Here is a 15,677-nt window from a genome sequence, read left to right on the forward strand (position 1 = left end):
AGGTCCAGACAAACGGTGTTTGCTCACAATGAGTGGTATGGAGACTTGAGTTTGTCTCGTATCTGTAGCATAAAGACACGTCTGTCTTGAAGTCCATTCATTGGTTCATCAGGAGGTTTTTTTTGTAATTTTTTTATGTTAAAAAAGCCAAAATTTGTTGATCATAATTGATTTTTAAAAGCAATAAGAAAACATCAAGAACATCACAGAGGTTGAATACCTTTTTATAAACACTATACTGGTACTTATGAAGAATTTGTTTATTTTTGTTTTAACACAAATAGTTGGGTTGGTTTTTAGCTCTCTGGCTGCTTGCTTGTGGTCGAACTTCACAGCTCCTTCCTGCCTTGCGCCGTGATAAACTCCTGCCACTGTTTACCCATGAATCAGTGCGATGTTGTCAGTCCGAGCGCATGTCACTTTGGAGCATTTCCAACATAACTATCGTCGACTTCAAGAAAGTCAAGTGGGCGGTCTTGAGTCCGTCGGCCGACACACTCGAGCTTTATCTGCGCAGACGCCACGACTCGGCGTTCCTGTCTCTAAAAGCATTCCGTCTGCGGCGCATCCAGCGGCTGCCGTCACGACCAGCAGCAGCCTGGAGGTCAGAGGGGGCAAATGTCTCCAGGTTTGGCCTAAAAACGCCCCTCCACCTCACTACGGGGACCTCAGTAGCTCGAGTCGTAGTACAACCACTTTCAGCGAGGGCAGCAGGCTTCCTATTTTACATAATAGCTGTTGTAAAGATGAGTCATGCGTTTGTGTATGGGTCAGTGGTAATGGCTGTAGAACCGCTTTGTAATGCAAATACCCATACGTATATTTCCCTACAATAACACTGAACTTGATCTGCAGTTTTCTCCTCAGAATCACAACATAAATAAAAAGAGTGACAGTGACAAACCTACTAGTGTTATATTTAGGGGTGTTCCTGACAATCCCTTTAAGATCAATTACACAAAAGCATTTCCTGCTTAGGTTGATCAATTAGTAACCAATGATTTTCTGTTTTCTTTGGGGTATATATATGATGTCACCAGAGGCCTGTTACTTCTAATAGACCAGAGCAGGGTCTGTATTTATTTTGCCGCCATGGTGAAAGTGAACAATAAAAGGAGACGTCATCTGGGGTGATGTGTGATGACGCGGGGGTAAAGCACAACCCACATAAGGGTCGTAGCACAACCACTACGTGGCTGTGGCAGGTTCGATTCCTCTTTGCTGCATGTCTTCCCTCTTTCTCATTACTTGGGGGCGTGCTGTGGTGGCGCAGGGGGTTAGCACGCCCCACATTTGGAGACCCGCGGACGTCGCGGGTTCGACTCCCGGTCCCGACAACCTTTGCCACATGTCCTCCTTCAAAAATGGCGCCGGCTCAGCTGGCTGCCTGCAGACGCAGCTCCCATCGTGTGTGTGTTAATCTGTGTATAAAAAATTCTTGCTGTAACTGCAAAATAATTTCCCTGCTGGGATGAATAAAGTAATTCTTCTACTACTTAACTAAAGAGCACTAGAGCCAACAAAACCTTTGAAAAAAGGTGTGAACTCCACATTTCTGGCCTTTATCAATGAGTGAGGTAAAACAACAACAACAACAACAAAAGTCCTGTTTCCAGGACTTGTGTCGGAGACGCATCAATCAAGCTGAGGAAAGGGAGTGTGCCCAGAGAAAAGCAAAAATAACCTTAAACCTTAAACAAACCATCCTCAAGGATAAGTGTGATGGTGGCCACGTCATGCTATGGATGAGATTCTAAAATGCATTAAGGTTTGTGGTTGTAAGTCATAAAATCTAACATGAACACTTCACAAGGAACTCTGGATTATTCCCCTCTTTTCCTGTTCATTAGCTGTTGTTGCTTCCCTGCCTCCTCACAGAAGCACAAGGAAAGTTTTATGTCCCAAGAAATTTACTGAACAGCACTAAATCCTGCCTTTAGCCTCCTGAACTGGAATATGTAAGGCAGCACCTTAAGCATACTTCAATAATTACCTCCAAATCCCTGCAACCAACACGTTGGGGTTGGTAGCTCCTGAAATCTTGGTAACTCTTGTTTTTTGGCTTAAAAATAACATCAAGTCCAGTCCAAAATAAATTAGAAGTGCGGCTATATATAAAATGTCTCTAAGAAACAGGTACTGTATGTACTGGGTGAGAATGGGCCACATTCCCCCTGCTTGTCATGTTCAGGATACTGTAGGTGGGATTACAGAAGGGTCTGAGCCTCAGCACACTCTGCCTCGGCGGGATTCCCTCATCCTTTCCTGCCGCCAGCGCCTCTCTATTGCCTTTGTAAGCATCTCAGACATAAGTACAACCCATATCCCACATATGCCTTTTTGTTTTTTAAAAATCGATAACTATGCTTCTATCTTTGGATCAAAAGGAAAGCTAGTCAAACCGCTTTACCAGATGTTAGAAATTTGACTTGAAAACCATAGATAGGAGGAGAAGCTGTCATTTGGTTGACAGTACAAAGTGGGAAAACTGGCACACCTAAACACCCCCCTGTTACCTCCCATTCCCAGAGAAAGATGCATCCTCTGCTTCCCCTTTGAGTCTCATCCTCCGGCGTGGGTGTTTCTCCGAGGTCCAAACCAGTCAACGACAACATAAGAACGTTTCGGCTTCTGTGCGGCAGACCGTGCGCCCTCACGCCCCGTCCACTTACCGCCTCCGAGTCTTCGAAGCCATGGAGGTAGAGGTTATCGTACATGGAGGACCAAGATTCCAGGAAAGCGGATCCCTAGCGCGAAAGACCTGATCCGGAGAGGACGGATGAGGAGGAGAGGGGAGTCGAAGAGCGCACCAGTAGCTTCTTTCTCCACATGAAGGTAGACAGCGCTGAGCCCACACCACAACAGAGAGGCAATATACAAAAAACAAAAAAACTCAAAAAGGTGGAGTGCTTTTTCCTTCCTGATGCAGAACGGAGCGTCAATGTCCACAAGTGGAGTGAGCGTCTGTTCCCATTGTAAGGCAAGATTGGTTGTTCCCCAATGTACAAGACACCTTGCGTTTCATCTGCCTTCAGAGCTCTGGTCTCTCCAGTCAATCCCTTCCTCCCTGCACTGGTTTACGGCAGCGCTGGGATGCTGCACTACCATTGGCTGACAGAGACTCCAGTCAGCATGGCTAGGCTGTGAGTAAGGAGGAGACACACACATATAGAGAGAGAGAAAGAGAGAAACGGAGACGGGGGTGTCTGAAGCCTGAGAGCATCATTAAGCAACAAGATGTGCATGTGTGTGCGCACAGATGTAACCGTGAATGCGTGTATGTGTGTGAGGTAGTCTGTTAAAATAAACAGCCATTTGCAAAGACTGACATTTAATTTACACATGCAGAGGTGACGGGGCAGAGGGATGATACTTTAAACAGGAGCCAGGACTGACGTTATTGGAGCTGCTGGAGTGTTTCAGGAACCACTCACGTCTCTACAGCTTCACGGACACAAAAAGCCATTAAACCAAACCAGTCGGACCACTTTTTTCAGTAACAACTAATCTAATGTGTTGCTATTTCAAATCCAGTAGTCAGACTACAATTACTTATCAAAATCACTTTGCGTTACTGTGTGCTACTATCTTCTTTTGGAATTGTATTTTATTTCCTCTACGCGTCTTGGGGAGTGACCGTCGTTTCCATGCGACAGTGTCAACAGCGACAGAAACATAGACAATGGAGGGAAGAGGGAGATGCGCATTTTGTTGCTGGAAAAACAGGAACCATTTTGTTGGCGAGTTTCGCTCGCCAACAAAATGTCCAATGTCCAAGTCCGATTATTATAAGCAGATTTGGGCTTGTTTTTTTCTAAAGTCGCTTGTAGATTTAATGAGTCGCAGGATGCAGTTTTTGGGCTCAGAAATAAGCGAATATAAATCTGACATCCAGTTAGTTTTAGCCAGACTCATGATCCGTCCCCAGGGGCGCCACCAGGAATCTTGGGCCCCATGACAAAAAATTAGATTGGGCCCCCCCACGCAGCTTCTGTTACAGTTTTTTGAGTCTATTTGACCCATCAAAAGCGTCACAATTTTAAAGGCTTGCAACTGCCTCGCTTTCTTTGGTTCAATACTGATACCAGCACAATATTTACTGTTCATGAATTTTGCATACAACAGTCCACATACAGTATGCAAGTAGGTTGCTTTAATTTTTTTCTATTAGTTTTAGATTACTGAAATGTTTCTCCCCACGAGCAACAGTCAAAAGCAACGTGCAAAATATACATGAAGCAATCCAGACTTCTTAAAAAATGCTATGTAGTTGCATTTTATTCAAGCTGCAGTATATAACTTTAATAAAAATGTTTTCTCCATATTTGTTAAAGCTGTCACCATGTTGTGCCAGTTTGTTATGAGACAGATAATCTGTGAAAACAATCAATCTCCTCCCTGAGCTACTATTACTGGCTAAAATAATGCAACGTTCCGACCAAAACTACCAATCAGAACCAGGAGGAGTCGAATGTCTTTTATTCAAGATGCAGAACAAATTCCTGGCTTTTTGCTTGTTTTAAGGAGATTTAGATAGAAGGCATAGTCAAATGCCGATAAATCAGCTTGTCAGAACCGACTCTCTGGGACAGAGGAATTACTCTGACACCACAAAGCCTTGAGGTGTTAAAGAGTACAACACCATGGCAAATTGGACACAAACTCCAATAATGAAGTCAGTAAAGAGAATTGCCCCAGTCTAAGGAAAGGACTTGAATTTGGTTTTTAACTAAATCTACTGAATGCTTATATTTTAGGTAAGATATTCTAATTTCTTGATTAAAAAAAAGGTTTTCCTCAACATTTTTAAAGCTTAACTAGAAACAAACAAGAATTATTGTTTGAGCCCTGGGAGTTCAATTTACTGCTGATATTAGGAGGAGACACAAGGCACAAATGCCAACCATGATGAGCATAACTGGTTATAGATTTTATAAATCAACAGAAAATTGTTCTTTTTTTCAATTGAAATTGTTACAAAACTTGTTGACATGATGCGTTATAATAACTGGTGTTGTTCCAGTGTACTTACTCAACGAAAAATGAAAAAAATCAAGATTAGTTCATAATTTACTGAATTCATCAGAGAACACTAGAGATGTTCACCAGTCACTTTTCCCAAGTCAAGACTCAGATCTTTCAGAAAGTCTTTACAGACTGAAATCAATTTTTACACGAGACGTCTGCCATCTAGTGGACTGAGGCTGCATTGCTACAGGTTAGGAATTCAAATCGGCCTTCTTTCACACACGATCATCAATTCTCTTTTCATCTGAATAAAACTTTCTAATCTTTAAACATGAAATTCTGCTAAAATTTTAAACAACAAATGATCAAAAAAAAAATAGTTAAATCCTACTTTAAAATGACAGAATTCTCTAATTGAATCATTTTGCATAGATAGTATTTTCCATTAGAGAACACATGCGTAAAACAGATGTGGTTCTCAGGAACGCCTGATGCAGACGAACCGGGCTTGGACAGAAAACCTCCAGTACCAGAACGGTGACATTTCATTGTTGAACATGTGGCTAAGTCAAGAGAATCGTCCAAAAAGTTAACAGAACAGCGGACACATCACCTGCATCCGGCAGAGGGCAGGTACCGGAGATACTTTGTAAAGAAAATCATAGTAAGCACAACTGTCACTCTTTATTACATAATATGACGATGATGTTCGAGTGCCACAACTCAAGTCTCTGATTTTCAGACTTAAGGGCAACTTAACTCTGAATGTCTTGATCAGACACACGTGAGGATAACAGTGCGGAGACGAATTTTCAAAAACGTGGAGTGGCAGGATGCGCTCACGGGTTGGCGAGTGGTACAAAGCAGTGATTTGTGGTATCAGAGAGCAATTCAAAACAAGCAATTCACTAATTAAGGGCATCTGCTGACTTCAGCCGGGTGGCCTAAATAATGGGACATAAGCTGTGTGAAGTCCAAACCTTATCACTTTCTAGGCGGCAAGCAGAAAAATTAGGTCAAAATCCAATCCAAGCCACAGCCGTGCATGTCATGACTAAAACACTGAAAGGATGTAAATGTTAGTTTTGGACATTGTAGGGATCTGGTTACAGTGACGTAGGGTTTGAAGACACGGCTGTAATAAAAGAGGTGCTCTACTGCATCGAACACCTGTGTGTGAGCTGAAAAAATCTGGATTCTCCACTAACACTCAAAGCATAAACACACACTGTGGCACTGAAAATCTAAAATATAGACCAGATGCAATGACTGGTCTATATTTTCTATATTCGTCATCATGCGCCTACTTACTGTGTATGTATTTTGACTGCTATATAGGCTTTTAGGTAGACTACCTGTGTTTTGTATCACCACCCCAAGTCGTTAGTGGAAGCCCTAAATGTACAATTTATAGTACATTTGAATTAGAACCCATTTTTTAACATAATCTATCATCCTGGAAGGCTGCAAGAGAGCTGCGACTACAACCTGAGCGTTTCTGAAGGTACATGTTGAGTGCAAGCGGTGTGGCTTTTAAAGCAAACGCTCATGTTGGTGTGGAATTCTCCAAAAATGAGCTTTTACAAAAATTCAGAGGAGCACAGGAGACTCCGCGACAACGTGTTTGGTGCACGCTCCCTCACATTTCAATGCATCGACTATAAACCTGGCATCTTAAAGGTTATTAAATCTCCATAACAACCATTGGAGGTTAACGACATGACAATCAGTTCTTTTCAGGAGCGATGCCAAAAAATGTATTTTCTGTCCTATAGGATGTGGTGTAGGGTTTGGTACGCCATCACAAATGTAAACATGCAGAGTTTGCTAGGCTTGACTATCTGGAACTGTCTGCTTTAGTCAGATGAGATTAAGATTCAGCTTTTCAGCTTTCTTGGCACAAAGCAATAGATAGATATGTGGAAAAACATAAGAGGCCCACCGTTAAGTATGGCGACCTATTCGTGACGCCTGTTTTTCTTCAAAAAGCCCCGGGAACCGTGTTGGAGTCCGTGACCACAAGAACTCTGATGTATTGTTATTGAGTCCAAAACAAAGAGCCGATTTGATGCAGAAATGCTTCACAACACACAAAATCAACCTTCTTCCATGGCCGTTTCAGTCTCCAGACCTAAATCCTACAGAAAGCCTGCGTTGTGAGCTGAAGAGAGAATGATCTGAAGAGATTGTTGTAAAGAAAAACAATCCGTCTCTCTGTATATTACAGTCTCATTAATGTTACAGCGGAGGAACAAAGAACTGCTCTGCTGGTGACTTAGTTCAGTGCAAAAATTTCTAAACATAAACACATAAACTACCAAAAGTAATAAGAAATGCACCCTGCTTTGTACACTTCAAAAAATAAAAAAAACCTCAAAGGACGTAGAAACATTTAGCTCTCAAAGTCAACAAATGAACATTAAGAAGGTGAAAACTACTCTGTGCCATTTTGGCGCTGCAGTTTGGGATTACTCTGCAGTGAACATCTGCTGCTGTGTCCTCTTTTAAGGAGCCGAGGAGGAGGCTGGCCCAGAAAGCGATCCGACGTCCGCACACCAGCTACTCACACAAGCATCTGCCTGTGTCAGCAGAGCAAGGAGAGGCGCCCCTACAGCCCACTGATGTGGTACAATAAAAAAAACCACAGAGGATCTGATCCCTCTATTGTCCTATACATTATGAAATCAGAAAAACATGTAGACATATTTTATTGTTACGGTATTGTTAGCTCGTTTGTTTTCTGTTCTGCTTTAATGCAGGTTATTTTCAGACCTTTAAGAGCTCATTCGTGTCACTCCGCAGACTTCTCTACTTTCTTTGAACGAGTCGTACACGAATGCCCCATTTTCTGCCTGAGTAAACTCTTCTTTACAAACATTGTTTGGAATATTTTTTTGCAAGTGTGTATGCTCGTGTGCACTTCAGAAAGGCCTGTTTAAATCTTGAAGACGTTGCCTTCACAGTCAGGGAACCAACCATGAAGCAGCTACAGATTCCTGAACATAAATCCAGTTAAAGTCCCAGTAGCATTTGGGAAACTACAGGTGTTGATATTACATTCTAATGGTTTAGTTTTGGAGAATTTTTTTTTACGTCTCTTTTGGTCCTGTGCATTGTGAGAAGATTTATATATGGATCCTCATCCATTCTAGTGCTTGTGTTACACCGTTTTTACATCCCAGGAAAGGAAAAAAACAATGGATTATAAAGGTTATATTTTGAGAAACTCAAATAAAAACAGTAATTTTAACACTCAAAGCATTTTTAGTGGCTATAATCCTCTGATAACAAGGATTTTGTTAAAAAAAACAAACTTTTCCATAACATACATACACCTAAATTAAAAGTAAGTTTTTCTATTATTTAATTTAATTTTTATTTTTTTGTGCAGCTTGCATTGTAAAAGGACATAAGAAACGAACTGACCTCCTAAGCACCATCGTTCCTGTAAAAAAACAACAACAAACAAACAAAAAAAAAACCTGTCTGCATCCCGGGGGACTCGCCCTTACAGCCGGCGCAGAGCGGCTTTCAAGAAAAAGGGGGAATTTTAGTTTAATCAAAGCTGTACTCTCATGTAAATAACTTTTTTCTTCTTCTTTGTTTGCTTATAACCAAACCTTCTGGGGCTGACCTCTGCTGCTGAAGGACGGCTGGTTACTATGGATACACGAGGGAATCAAAGAGAGCCCACTCGCTCTTCTTCTCACCTGATGACGAACGCGCGGACGATGACACAAATCACAGCGGGGGTGTTGCAGAAAAATTAGCGAGCGTTTGATAAGCAGAACGAGCGGGCGAAGGCTTTGAGATCGATCTCCGTCCTCCTCACTGACTTTTGATTCAGGTTTCCTCTTTGTGTCGTGCCTACTTTCCCCCCCGCCGCTTCCTGTTTCGTCCACTACGCCGCACATCCTCTCTCTTCCTGTGGATTTCCGCCACAATCACCCAACGATGTCAATCGATAGGTTATGGAATAGTTAATGCTCGTTGTAATTAAATTAGAAACTTCCTCATTAACTGATTCAGCATATATATTTATATAAAAAGGGTTTTGAAAGTAAGTAGTGAGGTCAGGAATGTAAAGCTAACTTTTTACGAGGGATGTCAAAATTCATTTTAGGTTTCCTTCTGTTTTTCTAATTTATAGGAGGGATTTTATTCGGAGGATCAATTTGAATTTGTCTCAAAGTTGCGCGCATGAAGGAGGCAACAGCAGCAGCAGCAGCATCTGCGCTCAAACACGCCAGCCTTTATGAATTATACATGGTTGGTGGACGCTTACAAAAGCAGCTCCAGCGCAAATCCAGGCCATTTTAATTCCCTGAACTGGAGAAGGGCACAGAGGCTCAGCGTCCCCAGCTGGCAACCGACCGACCGGCGTCAAAGCGATTCCTTCACTTGATGTTGAAGCAAAGTGCCGTTTTTATGCCACAAAACGATGGATTGAGGTCAGGAAAACAGACGAGGTGCACTCCAACTGCAGACTCCTTTTCTAAAGTTTCCTCGTTTTGATTTCAGACGTCGAATCTGAGAATGTGATGAGACTCATCCCGTGGTTTGCTGTTTGTAGATGCAGTTTTGTGCTTCTTTGCTCTAAACCAGTGGTCCCCAACCTTTTTAGTACCGCGGACCGGAAGAGAACACCGATGCTGTTGCTGCTGTTTCTCTCATTCTGCTGCTTGTGGGCTCAATGTTGGCGCTCAAGACGTAACCGACAGAATCCGGTTAAAGGGTTTTCAAAATAAAAGATCCTCCGGACTCAACACATAAAACGGAAGTGTTTAATTATTTCTTGCGCGGCCCGGTACCAATTGGTCCACGGACCGGTACCGGTCCGCGACCCAGGGATTGGGCACCACTGCTCTAAACGGTTCCTGTCTGAGTGAACGGACCTTGCTGCTTCAAACAAAGACAGTTGCTTCACAGATGGCCTTACTTCTCCAGTAATTAACGCCTGCAGTGTATTAATTAGCATAATTTTTACTGCACGAGTTTCAGCAGGGCAGCATTTGAGAAGATTTAGGACAAACTTAGTCTCACTGACTTTTTATTTTTATAGGTTTGATTAAAATAGGGTAAAAAATCCAACCATTTTCAATCTGAAACTTCCCAAGGTTACTTATGGGAGAAGAAAAAAACTGGGATTTAAAATATATGTTGTATTATAGTTCTTAAATAATAGACTGAAATGGACATGAGCAGGTAATCCAAAGTATTTTGAAAACCAACCCTGGAAATTTGCAGCAAATGTCGAAGTCTTTCTGCGATGTTGCGTTAATATAAAAGAAAAGTTAATTGGTCTGGTCCTGAAGTCAGCCAACAAGAAAAATCCAAATCAGGTAGAGTGATTAGCAGGCGTGTCCAGAGCAGTTCAAGAACGCTACAAATCTCAATCGCCAGCACAGGTAGTTGATAAAGACTTTACTTTCTAGTTTTAGTGGATTTTTTAATGTTAACTTTTAAATACCATTCATTATTACCATTGCATTCTCGTTAAAACCAAAGTAGGCCGCGCCCAAATCCCGTTCTTAGTACTGAAAATTAACTACAATGGTTTTCTTTTGGTTTTCAATTGAGCCCCAAAAAATTTGCAAACTGGATGCTTTTCTTTTTATAAGGCAAATATGCAATTAACTATATATGCAAAAAAAAAAAATCCAAGCACTTTATTTGTTCAACTAAAACCTTGCATGCTTATGCTTAGTCTGTTCTTGAGCAAGTAAAGAAATAAAATAAATAAATAAAAATCACGAGTAATTTTCTCTTGATGATTTTGGCACAAAGTGTTGGCTTAACATGTATTTATTTATGATGTACTGTTGTTACATGTGCATACAGCAAAGTTTTTTCCTCAGAAAACCTGCTAAGCCTGGTGGTTGGGGCGCTCGTTCCTCCAGCGACCCGTTTTTTTTGTTTAAAGGTTCTATTGGCTCTAGTGGCCTTTATTTGATTATGAATTGACAGGAAAGTTAGTAATGAGAGAAGGGGGAAGACATGCAGTAAGGATCACCAGGCCGGGAATCGAACCTGCGACAGCGCCGTCGAGGACTAAGGGTGGGTTGTGCTTTACCTCTGCACCACCCCAGCGCACCCCGTCGTGTTTCTGGGTTAAAAAAAGTTGACAGAAATTTTTAAAATATCACTTGATAATCATGTGTTATTGAGAGATTGGAAGATTAATACCTGAACACCAACTATAAAGTCTTAAAAAATGCAAACGTTTTAAAAGGACTTCAAAAAAATAAGCAATGCTTAGCCTGGTGGGGGCACAAGTAAAGCCTGGTGGCCCGCCAGGCTTGTAATACACTGAGGGGAAACCCTGATACAGGAAGTGGGTGATTCTATTTAGCTCATAACTCCAGCATAACTCTGTTCCTTGTTTCCAAATCAGAACCTTAAGATAATTTGCCAAAATTTGAGGGGAAAAAACCTTAAATGAATGACGTGAAAACTTGAAGAAAAATACAAGCAAGCAAAAATAGGGTGCAGAATGAAGAGAAAGAGAAGGTGTGTCCGGATAAGGTCCATTGATAATAACCTTGGGGTTATTAATGTTATTAATGCACGCCGCATCCAGAATTTGAGTGGATTTATCAAACTGCCGTGAGACATTCTGGTGGGAGGAACAAGGAGTGACAGATGGATGCTTACATGGGGCAAAAAATAATTACTCAAACAACCCCCACAGTCCCTCCAAACCAAACACGCAGCTGCAGCCACGCTGATGAGTTTCAGGCCCCTACCTGTCTGAGGATGAAGCTCGTGGATGTGGTGCTGCCATCGGACCTCTTCAGGCGGCTGCGCCTGGAGTAGGTTCCTCTGTTGCCCTGGCGAAGCCGAAAAGACGCAGAATCAGAGTCACACAGCAGGTGTAGGACCAAATCCAAAAGAGCAAAGTTTCACATACACAGCAGGAAATATTGAGACGACTCAGACATTCATCTGGAGATCTTAAAACGTTCGCCTTTCTTCATGCTACGGCCACAACCTCCAACATATTTTATCGGGTTTACATGTCATGGAAAAATACGAAAGTGGTACATTTTGAATGAAATATTTCGCAGAAACATGTTTTATTGCAATTACCCCTTCAGGTGTGTCTCTTAGCAGGTTTGCACAGCCACAGGGTGACGTTTTTGCCCGTACGTCTGATTTAGCTCCGAAGCTCCATCAGATCGGACGGGCAGCGTCTCTGGACAGCGGTTTTCCTGGTCTTGCCACAAATTGTCACTGGGATTTAGGCCCGGACTTTGATTATGCCACGTAAATAAGATTTACCGTAAACCATCCTGATTGTTTCGGAAGCATCCATCACAGATTAGAGTCTTTCACAGATTTTTTTGTTTTTACCCAAGATTTTTCCCCACCTATAATATCTTTGCGATTTTTTTGGTGTGATCTTTTGACTCTGTCGTGATCCCGACAGAAAATGGAAAAACATCGATACTTTGGCAAGCCACTGTCGTGTCGCTGACCTAATTTTCATTCACAGCCCACTTTGTTCCGGAGAGATGAGGTAACGCCTCACCTGGAAGTGGAGAGCTAAGGGATGGGGGGGGGGAGTGAGGAGGTGACGTATGATAAATGATTTCACTTCTTATCTCTTCTAACTGCGCCTGTGTGTGGCATCCTGTCCCCTGGTGAGTGGAACGAGCATCTGGACGCTTTCAGATTTTCCAAAGCTCAATATGCACACACATACCTCCTCTCCCCCCAGAGGGAATCTCGAGAGAAGATTTGAGGAAAGCACTAATAAAAAATGATTTAAAAAAACAACACTTGAATAGCTCACAAAACAAAGCAGAACTAAGGGAGCGATGCCAAAATTGACCCAGTGTTGTGTCAAAGTAACTTTGGCAGCTTTCCATTTTAATTTAGTTAGTGTTTTTTTTAATGTATTAATGATGCATAATTTGGGATGTAAAATCCCATTTATGTGCAAACTCCACATTGTCAAAAGATGCCCAGAATAGTCTAATGCTCAGTAAATCGCACGCATAATTTGTAATTGTTAAAATGATCATATATTTTTGTGAACGCATGTTCTTTTTTTGTTTTGCTTTTCACTTTTCCCGAGACCCGACCTGGAAAACAGCAACTAAAGAAAGCAAACTGCGCTGGGATGTTTAAAAAAAAAACCGATCAGAACCGCCTAATACATCACCTAATGAGCTCCATCAGGAAATGTTTAATAATTGAGCACCTAATTTCATTTCTTTCTAAGCCCGTCTCACACACGCTCCTCTCCCTGACTGATGAAGACTCCTCAGGGAGATGATGGGAGTGATGAAGAATGGTTCTGTAGTTACCACTGAGAGCAGTGCTGATGAGTTCAGGTTCTGTTGGGGTCGTGTTAGTTTTTGAAGACTAATTTCAATGTCTGGTACAGTTTTATAGAGATTATGGTGTCGTTTTTTAAAATTGTTTACTTAATATTAAAAACTTCTGAAGACGTATCATTCTCTAACTATCCTCAAAAAAAGTACATTTTGTCTTTCTTTCTTTTGTGTGTGTGTGTGTGTGTGTGTGTGTGTGTGTGCGTGTGTGTGTGTGTGTGTGTGTTTTCTCCTCCTACCTGGAACACAGGCTTCTGCAGTCCGTCTGCCATCCCGTGTCGGGTGTAGATGTGTCGGGACATCTCAGCCAGTTCGTCGGTCCAAGGCGGAGGTTGCCGCTCCGCGCCGCTCCACTGGAGCTGCTGCTCCGGTTCAGGCTGCTGCTGCTCCGGCGGCGGCGGGGGGCAGAGCACCGCCGGCTCCAGCTTTACGTCGCTTCACGGCAGCCAAACGGAGGAGAACAGGTGCTGCTGGGTTCCACTCTGCAGCAGAACTGGCATCAGAGAGCCTTTTAACCCTCCTCTTCCTCCTCCCTTTCTTCCTCCACTCACATCACAGGCTGTGCTGCGTTCACGTTCAAAGGACAACTCCAGGATTTCAGACACTCGGCACACGATGAAAATACTACAAATTAGTTGCAATGAATGCGAAAAACAGATTTTTAAAACTCCCAACAATTTATCTTTGTATATTTTCCACTGTAAACAACGTACATTTCGAAAGACGTCAGTGAACGAGTGTAAACAGAGCAACACTTTGTACCATGAAAGCTGAGGAGGAAAAAATAAAAGGGGGGGGGAAATGGTCGTAACCATGCAGTGGCGGTACTTTCACTGATGTCCGCCGTGGGCCAGCCGCTCCTTTTGGGCTCCACGCACAACACACAATGCTGGGTTCACAATAGGACATTTTAGTTGTTTTTCCTCTTGGGAAATAGTACATTTTTACATAAAAGGGCTTTATGAATCCATATTGTGTTTCAAGGAATCTCTAATCTGTGGGAAATACTTAATCAAATATTTGACTAGTGGTTTCATTACATTAAGTAGATTTAATTTAAGCCTACTTAGTGCTCAAATTAAGCATTAATTGTCCAGGGTGTTATTTTTATATATAAAAAACATGATTTTTTATCATGCTTTTTATATTAAAAAATGCATGATTATATATAAAATTGTGCTTTTATATATATAAAAATAACACCCTGGACAAGTCATTGATGGTCCATCACAGAATTTTTCAACCATGTTCTAGTTATAAAAGTGTATAAATCAAATCTTCACATTCATTTAATTTTTTCATTACATTGCAAATTTATTGAAAATTTTAAGTTGGCAAACTAAGAACTTTGGTCGCTAATGTGAAATTTTGCAGAAATTCGGATTTTATCAGCAAATACTTTTGTTTTGTTCCCCCTTTTTAACTGAATTAGAGAATACTACCAAACTATTGTTATTGCTTAGGCCACGTTATTAAATTCTTAATATCTTTGCTTTTTCTAGACATAAAAAATACATTTCACTATCGTATGTATGTAAAATATGCAGAGTAAATAAGCCAGTTGGTTCCATTATTGGACTTAATGGTTACAATTTAAAGATTTTCTCCGCAACAGTCAAAACGTGGCCCAGTTTAGCCTCTTCCTCGGTTTATTTTAGGTCCTAAATTTCTTCATTCATATCTTGTCAACCCGGTGGAAAGTTCTGGCTTTTGCATCTCGTCAACACAAACAGATGATAAAACATTCTCGGTCTTCCTCAGCAGACTGGATCGCCCAACTGCAGTGTGTGTGTGTGTTTTTTTTTTTTTTTGTAATTCTGCACCAGATTTGACGAAAGCATCCACACACACACACACACAGAGACTGGAACAGCAAATGCTCAACCTGGATATTTACCCCCGTGCAGATTTTATTTGCACTTCAACACCACACAGTGCGCGTCATTCCAGCTGCACCTATTTTAGAAGTACAGTAAGCAGTTACAGAAAGGGCAGCTTTAATGAATAAGTCATGCTTTCTGGGCGGATCAAAAATATTAAAGACAAAAATAATAAAGTGAGGAGGGACAGATTAATTTAATTTCTTTTATTTTAAAGAATATTTATAAGATTGCTCTGTTACAAAAGCAGTTTTAAAATCCCGGATAAAGAAACCTTTTCTGGAATATTTCAAATGTACAGAATTATACAAATCCAAGGAAGTCGCTAACCCAACATGTTTGTCATCATTTGATTTCTAGAGAAGAAGAAGAAGAAAAAATAAGAAATCAAGGCAGTCAGTGGTAAATAAACGTTTACAAAGCTAAGGTGCAAGATCAACATGAAAAATAAATCCAGGTATTTTCACATTTAATGTACAACTCCAAGAAC

The 15,677-nt window shown here is 41.4% G+C and overlaps 1 protein-coding gene across 3 annotated transcripts in view; it reads right to left on the reverse strand.

Annotated features, from left to right (window-relative positions):
• The window catches only part of cacnb4 (calcium voltage-gated channel auxiliary subunit beta 4), a 32,745-nt gene extending 18,912 nt beyond the window's left edge, over window positions 1-13,833 (reverse strand). For 2 of the 3 annotated variants that reach the window (XR_002753038.1, XM_023336628.1), the window contains exons 1-2: window positions 13,547-13,833; window positions 11,715-11,798 (exon numbers count right to left, since the gene is read on the reverse strand). Coding sequence is in view for 2 of the 3 variants with exons in the window: in XM_023336628.1 (XP_023192396.1) it covers window positions 11,715-11,798; window positions 13,547-13,609 (147 nt within the window). In the remaining variant the exon portion in view is untranslated. Of the gene's footprint in view, window positions 1-2,672; window positions 3,080-11,714; window positions 11,799-13,546 lie in introns of those variants that run through there. The other variant, XM_023336629.1, reaches the window with a different exon arrangement.
• Window positions 13,834-15,677: the final 1,844 nt, after the last annotated feature.

This window comes from Xiphophorus maculatus, chromosome 7 (assembly GCF_002775205.1).
Source record: "Xiphophorus maculatus strain JP 163 A chromosome 7, X_maculatus-5.0-male, whole genome shotgun sequence".
Taxonomy (NCBI): Eukaryota; Metazoa; Chordata; class Actinopteri; order Cyprinodontiformes; family Poeciliidae; genus Xiphophorus; species Xiphophorus maculatus.